At 38.8% G+C, this 18,341-nt stretch overlaps 1 protein-coding gene across 3 annotated transcripts; it reads left to right on the top strand.

Moving 5' to 3' along the window:
* The first annotated feature begins 1,337 nt into the window (after positions 1–1,337).
* dbnlb (drebrin-like b) lies at positions 1,338–14,688 on the top strand. Of its 3 annotated transcripts, XM_084728070.1 has the most exons (15): positions 1,338–1,497; positions 4,033–4,088; positions 4,312–4,424; positions 4,515–4,589; positions 5,697–5,846; positions 6,811–6,888; positions 7,343–7,494; positions 7,605–7,659; positions 8,928–8,996; positions 9,282–9,405; positions 10,741–10,857; positions 11,341–11,418; positions 11,645–11,703; positions 11,797–11,884; positions 13,361–14,688. In XM_084728070.1, the coding sequence occupies exons 1-15, from the start codon at positions 1,415–1,417 to the stop codon at positions 13,495–13,497; spliced, it is 1,434 nt and encodes a 477-aa protein (XP_084584196.1). In that variant the 5' UTR covers positions 1,338–1,414; the 3' UTR covers positions 13,498–14,688. The 3 variants fall into 3 exon arrangements, with proteins under 3 accessions (XP_084584196.1, XP_084584198.1, XP_084584197.1); XM_084728071.1 differs by lacking the exon at positions 10,741–10,857 and having other exon boundaries at positions 1,339–1,497; XM_084728072.1 differs by lacking the exons at positions 10,741–10,857; positions 11,341–11,418.
* Positions 14,689–18,341: the final 3,653 nt, after the last annotated feature.

Here is an 18,341-nt window from a genome sequence, read left to right as displayed (position 1 = left end):
GTCTGCAGTCCATTCTTGTGTCTTTACGATTATGTAATAACCCATAGTGGTATGAGCCAGAATCAGCTGTGTATTGATGGAATTAAATCTAAATCAAAACTACATATTTTTCTTTTGGCCTGTAGTGCTTTTATCCATCTAGTTTTGGTGTAAGTTGCTGACTTTTGGAGATAACTGTAGAGATGTCTGCCTTTTCTGAAATATAATGGGATTAGATTGTATGCATCTTCTGTTGCTCAAAGTGCAAAAAAAAAAATGTCCTCTTGTGTGCAGTTTTATGTAGGATTTACTTTCTGTCTAGTAGTAAAAAAGTGGATCTTGCCGATATCTCCAAAACTCAGCACCTCATACCAAAACTATGTAGATGTATAAATAGCACCACAGGCCAGGGAAAACTCACACAAAAAATTAATCTAAATCTACATGCGTACGTAGCATTACAGGTAAAAGAAAAAATGTATATTTTTCATTTTGGAGTGAACTGTCCCTTTAATATATTAAGTAAGGCCAATGCTTACCTGTGAGCTGTAGGGTGTCTTTCACTCAACATGTCAGAGAGACAGCTACCTTTGAATGGAGCGATGTTTCATTGTATCTTTTCCTAAAATAAAAAAAAAAAAATTGCATGTTAAAGATTATTCGGAAACTGGATTGTACAGATTAATAGCTGAGTTTGTAAAAAAAAAAAAAAAAAAAACATTTACACCAGCTCCACTCTGTGTGAGCGTCCCACTGTACAGTGTGCAGGCAGGGTTGCCAGGTCTATGTGACAAAACCAGCCCAACGGCGAATAATGCAGCACCAAAACACAGCCCAATACCAGAACCCAAAATACATACTGTGTAATAACATAAATAAAATATAGCTGTGAACACAAAGTAACCTGTTGCTTTGTCTTTTCAGTTTCTGCCTCTTCTCTTCCTCCCTGCCTGTCTGGACAATAAACATATTGTTTTCACTTCGTATGTACTCACTGCAATTAATGCAACATATTATTGCAGCTCAGACACATTATGTGGTTACTTCACCATTTTAATCATTACTTACAGGAAGTAAATACGTGTATGTGTGCATGTGTGTATGTGCTGATCTGGCCTGGAGCCAGTTTGATAGGATTTGGGTATTAACATGTACGGTAAGTATGGATCTTTATTCATAGATATTATTCATGTAATATGCACACAAATTAGGCCTGCTCAACCTGCAGGTTGTTTTTTTTTACCTGAGGCAACACTTCAAAAGTAGCCCAATTCTACGGAAAACCGCAGACCTGGCAACCCCGTCAGTGGTTGAGATGTAGCCGCTAGCTAAACTAGCTTCCTGTGCTGTGAAAGTCAGCAGCATCATCGCCACTCCTCCCAGTAGGAAGGGCGCATCCCGGATAGCTAGCTGGCTAGCTGTACTCAGCAGAAACATGGCAGTTAACCTCAGCAAAAATGGCCCTGCATTAACAGCTGCTTTTAAAGAAGTGGTAGATGAAAAATCCAAAACCAACTGGTAAGAAGCAGCATTTTTACACCAGTGTTAGCTTTGTGTAGCAGGCATTATGTTAGCTGCAGGGCTGGCTAGCATTGTCGTCAAGTAAGTTAATGTTAACCTAACGGTCGATAAACTTAACCTGTGACTTAACGGTAATTTGTTAACCACAGCAGACCTTCTGCGTATTAAATTAGCGACAATATGAGATAAAGGCAGCTTTATTTACACGGCAGTTGAGCTTTCTTACGTTTATTGCCATTTTAACACAAAAGACGAGCTAACTGAATAGCTAGTAACATTGTTAATTAGCTAGGTACACTGACCAACTAGTGAACCGGCTTTATCTCTGTGCTTTCCTTCTTTGCATGTATTTCTTTACATGTTTTGATAAGCTTGCCTGTTAAGAAAATTGAATGAATAAGTTGCTCGCTGCCTCGCCCACTTCCTGGTAAGATATCAGAAGTTCAATATGATCAATATGGTGAAAGTCAAATCTAGGAACTTCCTCTTAGTCTTACCTCGCGTTACAGAAGTGTCTGTTCCTGTCTTGAGATTGAAGTGAGACCTGTTGATGACGGCTTCAGTGTTTAATGATGAACTGAATTAATGAATCCTAAGGAGCAATTACCAAGGGACTCCTGCTGGCCTCATACTCTGAAAATGTCTCTCTGTGAATGTTTGCCATTCTTCATTCAGTTTTAGGCATTTATGCAGCCAGCCACCGCCTAGAGAGAGCACAAGTTGCTGTTCCTGTAAATCTCTCTGAAATGGTGCTGACAGCAAAAGTAAAGATGTCAAGCTAGAATAAAGAAATAATCATTCATCAGCTAGTTTCAGTGCAAGTTCCACTTACCTAACTCTGAAAGTATGCACTGTAACACTTTACTCAGGGTTCCTATGCAGTACGATGAGTATAATTGATTTTTAGTCATTTCCAGGCTTGCATAAGCATAGAAAAAGAATATGGAAAAAATATTTGTGTTTTCTAAAGTCTAAAATTTACAATGTCTGAAAATAAGCTGAACATACAAACAGAGTGTTTTTTCATGGTGTTCGGAGCAGGCAGCCAGCACAGGCAGTGCTTCTTCTTTACAATAATTCACCACACACTACTACTACATGTTTACAATCAGGTGGAAAAACTATTTTTCTGTTTCTATTTGTAAAAGAGATAAAAGAGATATTTATTCAATATGTTAAGAGAAAACAATACAAGTATAACATATGTTTGGCAGTAGATCTCTGGAAATTCCAGCTTCTTATTTTTGCATTATTACATTTGAGGAGGTCATCTTGGGTTTTGGGAAACTGATTGACATTTTTCACCATTTTCTGTAATGTTATAGACCAAACAGACAGTGGATCAATTGAGAAAAATAATCAACAATGAAAATAATCAATGTTGCATTGCTAATGAATTCAATCATATAGTGCTTCATGAACTTTCATGAATGTACGAGAATTAAACAGTATCTCAAGCATGACTTGATGCAAGAACAACACATGAATTAATGCATTGCCTAAGTTATTTCAATCATCATGACTTCTGAGTTATCAATAATGCTTATGTCTTCTTCATAGGTATGTCTGCACACAAAGGGACAGGCCAAAAATCTGAGCACAGCACTGCTCATGTATTCTGTTGATTTCCAGCTGTTGTAATCATGACCAACCAGAGCATTACTTCTTCATGACTTCATCGTGTTTGTGGCCGTTCTAACTAAGTAGTGACTGTCTGTCTTTAACACTGATGAATAACATATGGTGGCACAGTTAGCAAGGTACGACGACCAACTAGTTAACAGACTGAGCATCTCATTTCAAAACTGTCTTTCTTTCTTTGCATGTATGTCTTAAAATATTTTTGATGCGCTTGTCTGTAAAGAAAATTGAATGAATCAGTTGCTCGCTGCCTCACCCACTTCCTGGTAACACTGATGAATAACATATGGTTAAGAGTGGCATAATTGTGAAAAAATCTGTTAACCATTTGTCACTTATGCATACATATTGCTCTTTTCTTAACTAAATGATTGATCATTGAAATAAAGTCTGCAATTATGATCTAATTTGCATTTGAATCTTTTCCAAATACATATTGTTGAAATACACAGAACGGGCTACAAAGTAAGGAAGAAGTAATGCTTAGTTAGTCATGACTACAACACTTGGAATTCAGTGGAATACATGATTCTTCAGATGCCTCCCTGCTAATGAAAATGATGGAAAAACATTTATGGAAGGTTTCTTTTCTGCATGAATGGCTGCTAATCTGTAGTTATTTTTATTGGGCATTTAATATCAAGGAAAAGTCAGTGGATTCTTATTTGTGCAGGGGATGTAACCTATAAAAGTCGCTGCCATGGCTGATTTAAAAAGGGATTAAAGTTGCAGTGATACTCTAGAATATCCTGCGAGAATGAAAGTTGCTTAAAATCAGTTTACAAAACATCCTTTGTTTTGTTTAGTGTGAAACTTCTGGAACAAACTTGTTTTCTGTCTGTCAGTCTGATCTGTTCAGCTGGTATTTTAATATCCTTGTGTTTTCCAAAGGGCCTTGTTCACCTATGAGGGAAACAGTAATGATATCCGCCTGGCAGAAAAAGGAGGTGAGTCTATTTTTTTTTAATCAAGTTTTTATGATTTCAACATGATATTATCAAATGTGTGCAGGAATTTCATGGTCAGCATACAGCTGCAGCACTGGAATATCAGCACAAAAGGACTGCATGCCTCTGCTTTCTCACCCCATCATTTGTAAGGGAAAAATGTCCGCAGTTACACAACCAACCACAGTAACCATTTGACTTTTCCACAATGTTTATGTATCAGATGGAGGACTGGAGGAGTTGGTTGAGGAACTGAACAGTGGAAAAGTGATGTACGCCTTCTGCCGTGTCCAGGATCCTAACTCTGGTCTGCCTAAATATGTCCTCATCAACTGGGTTTGTGTTACGCTTACCTATTGTGTGTTTGTTTTGTCCTCTTTGTTGTGGCCATTGTTGAACTTAGTAGAGTAATCCTTTGTGTTTCAGACTGGAGAGGGAGTGAAGGACGCCAGGAAAGGAATATGTGCAAATCATGTCAGTGCCATGGCCAATTTTCTTAAGGTAACATGCACTAAGTTTTAAGTCTAGTTTAAATATGCATTTGGATTTCTACTGCAGTCTCTTTGGCTTTCTTTGGCTCCCATTAAGGGCAACTTGTTTGAGCAGCTTATTATACAGAAAGGAACACACAGAAAGATACCAACAACCAGGGAGGGCTAAATGTGGGATAAAATCTATAAATAATACTGATAAATAAACTCACTAAAGTACAATGAAAAGATCATATAAAACATATGTGAAGCATTTAATAGTAGATTACAGAAGGAATGAACAATTAGGTAAAACATAACAATGCCCTAATGGCAACAGAGAAAATTTGCAGATTGTAAGTACATGTCTGGAAGAAGCCAGGGTATCTGCTGCTTTCTAGAGAGTTTATTGGCTGCAAAAAGAACTTGGGTATCTTTGTTTCACCTCAGTAATCTCAGACACGGTTTTAGCAATAATCTTCAGACTGTTTCTGTCTTACTGTGAGGCTGTGAAGCCAGCAGATAAAAGAAAAACTCAAGAGACTCTCAACAAAAGCTTGATAAAAATGACAAAGGATGATGGGGCTGACAGAAAAAGGCTGGGTGTTCCTCCGTTCCAGCAGACAAACTAAGCAAACGAAGAGGTTGGTTTACATGCTGCTCTGATGCACTGCTAGATTTGACGTTGTTTGTGTGTTGCATTACAAGGGAAGCAAAAGACCATTCGAAATCTGATTTTAGTGGCCAGGCTGGGACTCATCTGTAGAAATCTGATGGGAATTTAATTTAAAACCACCTCTAAATATGTTTTTTATGTGTTTGTTTTGCTGCCCAGACTTTCTAAAGTCAAATTTGAATCTGCCAAAACACAATTTGTTCAGTCTGAACAATGCCTTTATGCTTACAGAGGAGGTTACTTGTGTGCTAAACTGCATGTTAATGATGGCTTTGAGCAAGACTAAAAATACAACAGCATGCTGCAGACATTGTTGAAATAATTCAAGAGCTTTATTTGATCAGTGTCATATATCAAACAGTGCAAACTACTGGGTGGTGCATGCATAAACCAAGATAACAACCAAGGTGTTTCCCTGTTTGTCTGAGTATTAAAATGAACTTTTATTTCATGCTCTTTCAGGGGGCTCATGTCACAATAAACGCCAGAGCAGAGGAGGACGTGGAGCCCGAGGTGATCATGCAAAAGGTGGCCAAAGCCTCAGGAGCGAACTACAGCTTCCACAAAGAATCTTCCAGCCGCTTCCAGGACAGCGGTCCTCAGGGCCCTGTGGTATGCAATACATGCAGTTCCTGCCTGGTGCCCTCTCCTGTTTGTTTGTGTTTCATGCTCCAGAGATAAGCTGAGGGCAAGATCTTCTCCAGGCTCCTTAATCCTAACATGTGGATACATTTAAAGTCTTTCTGTTTTATTCTCTTTGTCATGGCCTTTTGTTCACACACAAACATTTCTACCACTGTCAACATTTTTTCAAACATTCAAAGCAGTAAAATTGGAAAATGCTGATGTACAAAAACTACTTAACCACACTGAATTTAGTCTTGTTGTGTTTCTCTTTCCTTTTTCTCTGTTATGCTCTCTTTATATGAGAGACAGCAACCATTGGTTCACATCTGATAGTTAGTTGTTAAAACAGAATAGCTCACATTAAATCAGGCACATCATGTGTTAAAGGGATTATTTGGATCGTTTGAAGTGGGGTTGTATGAGGCACTTAAACATAGTCAGTGTATCACCTCCAGTAGATGAGATGTGGAGTAGGACCAGCACAGAAGCTAAGCAGTGTACTGTTGTGGACAGGGTTAGAAGCAAAAAGCTTTTTAGCCACTTAAAAAAACAGCCCACCTAAAAAAGTCAGTATCAGTTTAAGTGTATGCAATGTTTAGAATATTTTGATCACTTTACCTTGCTGTCAGACAGCATTTTTCAAAAGGAACACAAGAATTGCTGTTCTACTTCTTGATCTGTTTTTTGTGTTATTGTGTGACCATGGCGAATCCAAACTAACCCTTGTAAACACCAAAGTCACACAGTAATATTACAGCTATATAGATGATGTGACATCAGTTAGAGAAACTCTGTGTTTTATTGATTTAATGAATAATGGCTGAGTAACAATTAGTAACAAAGATGGATTAGGTTTAGGAAATAATGCTTCTCATAGTTTTACCCCACTGTTTTTTGTTTCAATGTTTATGTTTTCACAGTCATATTAAATAGTCTGTTCATTGTGTAGGGCTCAGTGTACCAGAAGACCAACGCCATGTCAGAAATCAGAAAGACCAACAAAGACAATTTCTGGGCCCAGGCAGAGGTAAGCTCCTGAACTTGCATTAAGCTCATGCTGACTTCAACTTTACCTCTGAGACAGTGTGACGAGTACCAGGAACAACTCTCTAAAAAGTTTTTATTTTTATGTAAGACGCCTTTTGAATCATTGACTCACTGAAATTGTAAGTATTCTTCACAATACTGCAGGAGTTAGCACTTTTGAAATATTTGACAAATCGCTATTTCTCTTAAAAACTCATATAAAAATACAAGGCAGGCAGTTTTTATCCATCACGGATGTAACTGTAGTCAGCAGAAGCATTGTTGTAACTCTGTCCTTTGTTTGCAATTTTGGCTCATCACCACACCTGTCACAGACGCTGAAAGTGGTGCTCATTAGCTTGCAGTTTTCTATTGTGAAATCAAGCTTTTCAGTGGAATTAATATCTCGAAATTACCAAATCAATGCTGACCTCACCGGTCTGTTTGGCTTTCAGAAAGAAGAAGAGAAGCGTCGCCAGGAGGAGCGGCGCAAGGCAGAGGAGGAGCGCCAGCAGCTGGAGAGAGACAGGAAAGACAGAGAGGCCAAGGAGGCGATGCAGAGGGACAAAAGGGACAAGGAGAGGGCCTCTCAAATCGATCAACAAAAGTAGGTAGCAACTGAAGGAAATGCACACTGGTTAAGACTGGTTTGCTGTTGCACCTGTTAAAATGTTCAAATTAAATTTCCTGTCTTCTAAATTATCACTTGTTTAATAGGAAATACCAGCAGCAGCAGGAAGCTGAGAGTAGAGAGCAGGAGAAACAGCGTTGGGTGAGTGTCTTGCTGTCCCATCATCTGAAAAGATTACATGTTGAGTGAATGGGTTTTAACTTAAAGAAATGTAGAAACCATGTTGAAATGAGGATTGGTGTAAAATTAACTCGTATACACACTTTTCTATGATTATATTGATAGTACAAGGAGTTTTTAAATGCTTATGAAACATCTTAATTTAATATTGATGCCTTTTTATGACCTACATAATCAAATTAGACCATCAATGAATAGATCGGCTGTTTCTACATCGTTATTCTTGATTTCTGCCCCCGGGTCCTGTTCCCTGTGAAATCAAACGAAACGATTTACAGCATGCAGACCAGAAGAGTCTGTTTTCATTTTGTGTTTCATGATGAAGTAGTACTTACCAATTAAAAGGAAGAAGGTGGAGATTTTTTTTTCTTCTTTTTTTGTTCTTATTACTTAGTTTTTCTCTTTTTTGTGCATAGCAGAACATTCTGTGACATAAATAACTAAATAAATTAAATCAAACAACAAATAAATAGGAAACTGATATTTGTTTTATATGATATGATACGTTTAAAAATGGTATTAAAAAATAAGTTAAATCTTTCTTTCACACACTTCTAAAACAAATGCAGATGCTAGCCAGATCTAGATCTTTTTCACACAAAGGGTTACCATTTAGGGTTGCCAGGTCTGTGAAAAAAACAGCGCAGTGGCAGATGAAAACCAGCCTGATAGCAGCCCAGCGGCATGTAAAACCAGTGCCGGCATGTCATATTTGTGTGTGTTTGTATGAGGGTGCGTGCCAGGTCCGAGTGTAGAAGCTTATCTGGAGTCAGTTTGGCAGGACATAGGTATAAATAAATTATTTCATTTAAAACATGGATGTGTATTTATGCATATTATTAATGTAATTTGCATGTAAAATAGGTCCAAAGAATTCATTCTCTGGCAACACTTCAAACGTAGCCCACGGGAAAAATGCAGACCTGGCAACCCTGCTGCCATTATCAACACAAAATGAAAGTTCATTGTGCATAGCCTCAAACAGATACATTAACTGATCACTATGCATCTTGCAAACAGCTGTATTTTTCCAGAATATGGTATTCTACTCCTTCTACCTTGCACATGCTAGCAAGGTCAAGATCTTTTTTTTTCATGAGGGGCTGCCATAATTGACACAAAATAAAGTTCTTTGTAATTACTTAAAATATGTTTGGGTAGTGTAAATGTCTTGTATACACTTAAGTCAGAAAAGTAGCTAACATGAGCAGTGATATCATCACCATCAGGAGGAGCAGGAGAAAGAGGCAGCTGAGAGGAAAGCAGTGAAGAGAGGTGAATCTGTGGAAAAGGCCAACGTGAGTTCCCCTTCCCGAAAGCGTTCTTCTCTGAACAAACTTCTTTCCTTTTTCTTGCCTCCTTTTTCTCAAAACAGGTGTCCTCTCTTTCTAATTAAATGTGAACCCTTTGAAGCTCACCATAACACCTTTCAGTTTTTCGTGCATGATCGCTTATCTCGGTTACAGAAATCAGACATCTGTTTCTTCTGCAGTCATTCTCTCAGTAACATTTACCACTGCATTATTAATAACCTATGGCTGTCTAATGCTCACTGATGTATTATTCGTTTTATTTTTTCCAAGGAGGCGGCATCTCTTATCTCCCAGCGTGCTGTAAACCCCAGAGAGATGTTTAAGCAAAGAGAGAGGGGAATAACTCCCAGTGACTCAGACGTCCCTGCTGCTGCCCCTGCTAGCCCCCAACCAGGTATCGCCCCTGTGAACACTGTGACACCTCCATATAAGTCTGCTTTCTTTAAAGGTTAACTTTGGTATTTTTCAGCTCGGTCCTATTTTCACATGTGTTTTTAGTCTTGAGTGACTAATGAGGACAACAATTTCTGAAACCGGTCCAGTATTGTGTGAGAAAGCTGCAGCTGGCAGAAGAGGAACTAAGCTACAGCGTAATCCCTCCAGTCAAGTGTACACTGTAAAAGTACATCCACTAAAAGTGCTTGTTTGTTCATGAACAGGCTCAGATTATTACAAATGTGTGACAACATTATGGAAATGATCATAACTGACAGAGATGTTGTGTGTGATTTTAATATTGTCACCATAATTCAAACTTGTCAGAAACAATAAAACTCCCCAAAATAGCTGAGTTAAATTTAAAAATGTTGGAAAAGGAGTGAGAAGGAGGCGAGACGTCAGAGAAATGGTGTTTAGAGCCAAAATATTTTCCCATCTACCTTGGTGAATTAAAGGTTTATTTTGACAGAACAACCAGAGCGTTTGGCAGAGATTAGGCAAAGTTATGCAAAAACTGAGGTAAAATTACAAGTAAAAGACATAATAAAATAAGAAAGTAAAAGAGATGAGAACAATAAAAACAATACAAGCATCTTCATAAAAATAAACAGAAATAAGGGGAAAAGAATGCAGAGATCACATGATGTCATCTAGTCAATATAAATAAATGAAAATGATAAATAAAATGGATGAAAAGATGACATCATGAAGTGTCAATATAAATAAATACAGATATATGACATCAAATAAAAGCAAGTCTGTGAAAATGGGTTCTACACTCAGAAAATAACAGTCTGAGCCTCTAAGTGGCAAAACAAGTGCTTTTAGTGGACATACTTTGATGGTGTGCAGTTGCCAGGAGGGATTATGTTGTAGCTTAGTTTCAACTGGCTGCAGCAGACTGCCTCAACACTGGACCGATTTCAAAAATTGTTGTCCCTATCACTCACTCAAACACAAAAACGTGAAAAACAGCGCTCATGTTGAGAAATGCCGACGTTACACTTTAAATGTCACTGCCCCTCCTGCATTACTGCAAAGCTCTCTTAGCCTCCGTCTGAGGCAGCGGTAGGTACAAACTGGGGATTTTTCTAGAGGAGACTGTCTCCGAACACTGTCTTTTAACTTTCCATCAGACTGTCTACTGTTCTCATAGTCATACTTAACACTGTGTCTCCATCATGGTGTCTTCTCTTCTTCAGCTCAAACTGTCTGCACTTGTTTTCTCTCTCGTCCATGTTGGGGTTTTTTTGGCCATGTGTGTGGGGGCTCCATGTGTGTCTCTGCTCAGGGCGTCTGCAAAGCCCTTTTCTGTCTAAGCCAGTGTATGAAAGTGAGCGAGCCAGCTCACCTCAGCGCCAAGCTTCTCCTGTGCCAGCAGGCTCCGCCTCTCCTGTCCGTGCCACAGGTGTGAGCTTACACACACACGCACACACACAAGTACACGTGCAAAGAATGCATACACAACAGACTGGGTGAAAGTCTCATACACTATTACAAACCCAGTTCCAAAAAAGTTGGGACAGTGTGTAAAACGGAGTGCAATACGAGTCAGAAGTTTGTGCAAATCTTTGGATTCTGTTTTTATTTATGTTTTACACAACGTCCCAGCTATTGTGGAATTGCGGTTGTAAAATCTGCATGCTTCATTTCTCATAGTTGTTTGTGTGCCATCATCTTCATATTCCTTATAACTGCAGTTCATCATGAGTCATGCTTCCATTCAGTGTACTTTGTTTCCTAAGAATCTCCCAGGTTATTGTTCTGTTACTCCATATGTGAAACGTGCCAAGAATGTCCTCATGTCTGGTGGAGGTTTTCAGCCTGTGTGGACTTGTGAACGTGTTCCTCTGTGTACATGCGTGTCTGTGCTTGTGTTCTGGGTGATAAGAGCCTGATGTGGATGATGGACAGTCCAGGTGTGAGTATGATGAGCAGGAGGCGACACCCCAAGAGGAGCCGCCGAAAGGTGGGGCCCATTTCACACAACACCAGCCTCAGTGGTTAACCCTTTATACATCGGCTTCCCAACCCTCCTCACATCTGCTTCTTATTAAAATGCTGTTATAATTTGTTATGAGCACATATTTTATTATTTCCTCCGGCCAAACCGTGCTGTCAGGATCCGCTGCTGCCACCTGCTGGAAAACAAACAGATCAGACATGGTCTCACTGATGGTAATCTGTCTTTTCAGAGGAAGCACCAGCTGCCAACTCCTACGTCCAAGAGACGGCTTATGAAGAGCCAGCTCAGGTAGTTGTTTACTCATCTTCAGCAGGAAATGCTCTGACTATTTTCTTCCATATAAATCATTCTAAAAACAGCTTATCCTTATTCCACTCGCAGGTGGAGGAGACAAACTCCTATGAGGTGACTCCTGAGGAGACATCAGACAGAGGCATCTGTGCCAGAGCCTTATATGACTACCAGGCTGGTGAGTGTTTTTTTTTTATCACTACACTATAACAGCACATTGACTGATGTGTTGTCAGTCAAATAACTGACATGAGTATTAAAAAGAAACTTGACACTCCTATTTCAGATGGGACATGTCACCTTCACAAGCTCAAACAAAAAAGTATATTTAGTGTTCTTGCTCTTTAAGTAGTTCCTTGTTTGTAAATGTTGTGAAACATATCTTTTTTTTGGCCTGGCCAAGAGAAGGTCTGCAGCCAAAACAAAAAGTTACAGACAGAAACACAAGATACAATTAATAAGCATTAAAAATCACATTAAAAAGAGAAGTTTCTGGGGCGCCTGGATAGCTCAGTTGGTAGAGCGTGCGCCGCATGTACGGAGGCTGTGAGTCCTCTGCCGCGGCCGCGGGTTCACCTCTCGCCCATGGCTCTTTGCTGTTTGTCATTCTCCCACTCTCTCTCCCCATTTCCTGCCATGTGTTCAGCTGTCCTGTCATTAAAGGCATAAAATGAAAAAAAAGAAGTTTGTAGAATTCAGTTGCATACCAGGTACATTCTCATGAATCTGCCTTTAATTCATTCAGTTTCTGTCATTTGACTTTTGTATATTTATTGCATGAATATAAAGTAATGAAACAGACAGCTTCACTATTTACTTAATTTTATTGACCGTTTCAAAATGCAGCACAACTGTTTCAAATGTTTTTCAAATTACTGCACAAATTAAATCACTGTACTGCGTTCAAATAACTATAATGCACTCAGTGTAGTTTAGCTGCGGTGTCTCATGGGCTTACACTCATTTTCCGCGGTGTCGATATACAGGCACCGGTTGCACTTTCTTGCACTCTCTTCTCAATAACAGAAAATTCACACACACACACACACACACACACACACACACACACACACCGCAGCAGTGCCCGCACAGCCTCGCCTTTTCTTACTCAATCACAGCGTCTTTTTCTCGTCACTGGTCTCATTTGCTTCCGGTGAATCATAAATGGCTCAGGACAGGCCGTGTTAAATTGCAGACTTTGTTATGGTGTTGGCTCATTAAAGATGGCAAGTAGCCAGCGACGCTGCAGAGCAGTGCTAACGGAAAGTGCTGACACAACAAGTTATGCAAAGCACCCGAAGGACAAACATGCTGACCTCTGTAAAGAAGGTTTCTGGGCCAATGGCTGTTTGTAATTCCCAAAGACACACAGCAGATAGCATCCTAAAACAACAGAGTTTCAACTGATAGCAAAGTAGTTTGACTAAGGCCATAGGTAAAGTAACAGACAGTAAAAAGCTTGATATTAGAAAAAAAAATCTTTGTAAATGTTGTTATTGTGTGACAGTCTCTCTGCTACTACCCAAGACAGTAAAAGTTAAGAAGTTAAAATTAATGTTTCGTGACAATATTAGTTTATGGTTCATATGTTTATGCTAGTTTATACTAGTTTATTTGTTCATCATACAGTAACTTTACTGTTACTCTCCTTCAGCTGACGACACAGAGATCTCCTTCGACCCAGATGAAATCATCACTGGGATTGAGATGATCGACGAGGGCTGGTGGCGAGGCTACGGCCCAGGCGGCCACTTTGGAATGTTCCCAGCCAATTACGTGGAGCTCATCTAGCCCGGCGCTCCTCCCCCACGCCTCCATGCCCCACTACCACCTCAGATTATCACACTGGCAGCCCTGGCAGAGGACCTCTGCAGTAAAAACAACACACAGCGAAGCGAGTTGTCGCACACACGTGAGCCGATCAGGCTGAAAACGGAGCAAACGATCCTCCACATCATGGACCAATAAGCGGATGGTGACCGTGGGCCGGAAGCTTTTGAAACCTCCCCTCATTTTCAAGAAAGAAATTCCATTAAATTATTGATGTTGTGAGCAAACGATGGCATAGTTTAAGGATTTGTGAAGACCAAAACTCCCTCCCACTCCCTCAAATGATACATCTCCTTACCTATTAATGTGATGCAGTACAGTATCAGCCTTCGTTAAGTCTTAAATTGAATTGTGAGCATTTAATAGCACTTCTTGTTAGCATTCCTTACAAAGTGACTTCAGTTCTATTTCAGGTATGATTTTGTTGTTACTTGTAGCAAATGCTCCTGTACATTTCAGGAAAAAAAAAAATCAAAGATGGTGGTACCGGCTACAGTATAATCTTCTGCCTTGTTTTTGCCTTTCTTTACCGGCAGACTGAATCTTTCCTCTTGTTTTTTTTATGTGATTGAACTTAACATCCTGTGTGAATTTCAAACCATGTTTTAGTACTGATCTGACTGTGATTGAAGTGAATATTTAAAAGATAAAAACAGATGTTTGCTGTGCTCTGGGTGGTCCAATTTAGTGGGGAAATGCATAAAACGGTTAAGTTCCCTTTAACTGTGAGTAGATATAACAGTTTTCATTTCATTATTTCAGCATTTCAACATATTTAACTTTTCAGGGACAAGCTGAAGAGAACAAACCATTAAGTCAGCTTTCTTTTTTTTTCTTTTGGATCTCGCTGGTCTGAGGTTGATTTTGAGTGCATAACAGCTCTAATAACTGTGGTATTATGGTGCCATAATGAGGGGGATGCAGTGATTGGTGACATTTTAATTGAACAGCAGTTTGAATTTATGCAAGTTCACCGTTTTTATCATGGAACAAAATTGTTGCTCTTTTAAGCTTTTTAGGTCAGTCGAGAAAAGGAGAAATGAATCGATCATAAAGGGCATCCTGTATTTCATCGCATTATTCATGTTTGTTTTTTCCAGAGTCTATTGTAATGCACAGACATTCTTCATAATAAAATAAATAAATAAACAAGCCGTGTGCTTGTATCACTTCTCTCAAATAGCATATAGGCTGCATACATTTGAAAACTTTGAAATAACATCGAAAACCTTGAGGGATTTTCAGAGGTCTAACAGGAACTCAGACGTACACACAGACTCACTCTGTGCTCTACAATCAGTTTCCTGGAATGAGGCAACAGCTGGGGAATTCACCTCTAATGCATAGGTTTCATTTTCACACGAAAAATCTGATTTTACTTCTCCCACATCCTTCAGTTAAAACTGTCTTTGGGTAAATTACAGATGATGAGCCCTGCAAACTTTAATTTATTAAATGATTATTTAAACTCGGTTTACCTCCATTATCAAGGTACTAGACAGGTTTATCATTTTACTCAATTTGCTGCATATAAAAACAAGAGTATATACAGTAGTTTTTCTGAGGAGAGAAAAATATAACTTATCTATACTTAAAACTATATTATTAAGGGGGTGGATGAAGCAGTCTCACAGCCTGAGGAAAGAAGCTGCTGATCCAGCAGCAGATTATTCTTTTATCACAAACTAACTTCACACACAAACGCACACACACGTCAGGCAGCCATTCCCAACACATAAGCATACCACAGCCACAGCTGAAATTTTGAAAGTCTGCTGCAGCCCATTCAAACCTTTAAATCACAACTCTGATCAACACACAGGATTAATCGAACCCATGACGAGATATAAGATACGTTCCAGTGTTAATGTGACAAGTCACCAAATACAGCGTGATGAATGTGACACCTGTTAAACCAGGTCAGATAAATAAAGAAGAACATGTCATTTATATCTGGTGGCTTTGTTTAATTAGTTCTGCTTACTTTTTTTTTTTTTTTACTATTTAAGTATTTTATTGTAATTTCAAGCTCATAAAACTGGAGCTGTTTTATTTAGTTATTTTCATTGACCTCTCAAGGCCCACCTGCAGTGAGCAGGTCATTTGTTTTACATCAGACTCCTGCATCAGCCTGTCTGGGTTTATTTCACCATAAAGACCTTATGATCCCATAACTGACCAATCAGAATCATATTTATTTGACAAACTATAATTTTTCCCATCTCCAAATATATTTCCATATTTTAGATCCATATAATCTCATGTCAGGCTGATTATCGGATATGTTTCATTTTCCACTGTATGGTAAAGACATTTGATCCATTACGCAAATCTTTTATTGTGCAACTCTTTTTGTCTGATGGATGTTGCTCAAGAAGAAATAAACTTTGACACTTCAGGTCAGGGGTCAGCAGCCTTTTACCCTCAAAAGAGAATTTTTTTGTCCAAAAAAGAAAATAAAAAGGTGTCTGGAGCCACAGATACTGAATTCTTCGTCATCCTCTGAGAATTATGGGAATTTTTTTGGAATCTGGCACAGTTAGCCAAGGGTGACACAAGACTAGCCACCGGCAAAATTTAGAGTAAAAGGCGCTGAGCTGTAGAAGTAGGTCATGACACATTTTAGCTGACAAAAACTTGTCAGAAAAAAACTTTTTTTTTTTTCATTTGGTGTATGGGCTACACATTTATACCATAGGAGGATGTAAGAATTGTTTAGGTCTACAACAATCATGAGTGAAAATTAAAATGTAAAAAATAAGAACTGTTATTCATGAACATTTCATTTTTTGCCAAAGCCATAGAGAACCACAGGAGAGGGGCAAAAGAGCAGAACCCTGCTTTAGATTTTCAGTAGTGTTTCATTTCAGTCCTCCTGCAAAAAAAAAAGAAAAACTCATCTCAATAAGAGTTAGATTACTGCATTTTAATGCTTCAGTCCCATGATATAGCCTGCATCCCAAATATTTAGTCTGAGATGTATTAAATTTAGATGGAAATTGTCTTTAAAGTAGCAGCATGTTAGATTTACAGGGATTTTCAGAATATGGCAGAAATGGAAAATAATTTTCAAAAGTTTTCATTCATGTATAATCACCTGAAAAAAAAAAGTTGTGTTTTGCTCACCTTAGAATGAACTGTTTATATCTACAGACGGCGGAGGTCTTGTTCCACAGAGGCTACTGTGTTTCTCCAGTAGCCCTGAACAGACAAACCAAATGGTTCTAGAGGAGGCCTTTTGCATCTTCAATGAGTTTCACGGGTTCTCCTACACGTTTGGAAGGGGAGTGTGAGGCAAGGTGTTTGCAACCTGAAAGCTCACCAGTAGAAGCCACAAAATCCCACACACTAGTCCTTTAAATATAATTTAATATTTGCTTGTCACTAAATGAATCATCCTGCTATCAGGACTTTTCCAGATAACCCAGTTTCAGGATGATTTCCACTTACACCTACGCCATTTAGAAACTATAAAGATAAAAATATTAACTCCCACTATGCAAGTTATACACTGTATATATGAGTGTTACACCTCTGCTTTTAATGACTGCATAAAATACTTCTGTATATTTATTTTTATCTCTAAAACAACAGGAAAACCCGACTGTGTAACACAGCTAATGACAGTTTCTCACCATGACTGGAGTCTTAACGTGTCAGTGAACATGTTTGCAGGTTGTTCCCAGGATAGTGACTCACAGCAGATAGGAAATATTTTCTGTCTTGGATTCACAATATTTTCTCCACGCGCTCTCATTTAGATCGCACTGCCCTCGTCTCAACCTCGTATGTTTATGTCAGTGAAAGTCTGAGATGAATAGCTGGGGATTTTCTCAGTCTTACAAACCATGTTTTTGCTCATCGTCACCACAATTGTTGTCAGCTGCAGAAAACAGACGACTTCTGCAAAACATATTGTCACAATTAAATGGAATTAAAAGATATTTCCAATAAAGGCCACATGTATAGAAGGTCATAAAAGTTCAAATCTCACTACAAACCCGATCTCTGCAATTTATTTTTTATTTTTAGTTTTATTTCTCACACTTACCTCTGAGTACATGGTCCAAACTTTGCCTATATCTAATTTATCAAATAATTTATTTTCCACTGAATAACCACATGTGCATTTGAAATATCTGTTTAAGATCTAATTTCTGTCTGAGTCAGTTTCTTCATATGGGAGCTGTGTGAATTTCACATTTATTTCCATTTTTGCAGAGAGCCTTGTTGATCTTCTTGTCAAAAAGCAAAACAAAAACTTGTTTTGTAGCTACCAAACACACACACACACACACACACACACACACACACACACACACACACACACACCAAAAAATCCCTCTGAGATCTGGACAGTGTGTAGATATTTGGTTATTTTGACATTTAAATGTTAATCATTTTGAAATGTCATACTCTATCCGCAACAGATGGAGGAATAGGGCATCCCCCTTTGAAACACATCAAAAACATGCGGAGGAAATGTGGATCGTGTCAAGTACATCTTCATCACTGTTTTTGTCACGAGATCTGTGTCATTTTACTGAGTGTGGGACAGCCGGAGGACAATGGGGGCAATAAGTTTTAAGTGTGATCTCGTGAGAAAACAGCAGAAAATTGCGCAAGCAAGCAAATAAGAAATCCATGAAAGTAACTTGACCCCTGACGCTTTCCAAGGACACTGGCGTGTTCCCATAAAGATTCAAGAACATAAACCCTCAAGACAACTCCCTGTGACTCATTACTGGTAGTAGTAGAGAAAAAGACTTTTTTTTACTCATCTCTGGTGGAAAACGTTGCTTCTG

Source organism: Lutjanus erythropterus, chromosome 10, assembly GCF_056507025.1.
Source record: "Lutjanus erythropterus isolate fLutEry1 chromosome 10, fLutEry1.hap2, whole genome shotgun sequence".
Lineage (NCBI taxonomy): Eukaryota > Metazoa > Chordata > Actinopteri > Lutjaniformes > Lutjanidae > Lutjanus > Lutjanus erythropterus.
The sequence above is the reverse complement of the archived record's forward strand: the minus strand, read 5'-3'. Positions and strand labels throughout refer to the sequence as shown.

What these genes read in the sequence shown, in the direction of transcription:
- dbnlb (XM_084728070.1), top strand. Translation starts at nt 1,415, where the DNA reads ATGGCAGTTAACCTCAGCAAAAATGGCCCTGCATTAACAGCTGCTTTT. An exon ending in CCGCCTGGCAGAAAAAGGAG is followed by an intron (nt 4,089 to 4,311) that starts GTGAGTCTATTT and finishes TTTATGTATCAG; the next exon opens with ATGGAGGACTGGAGGAGTTG. An exon ending in CTTATATGACTACCAGGCTG is followed by an intron (nt 11,885 to 13,360) that starts GTGAGTGTTTTT and finishes ACTCTCCTTCAG; the next exon opens with CTGACGACACAGAGATCTCC.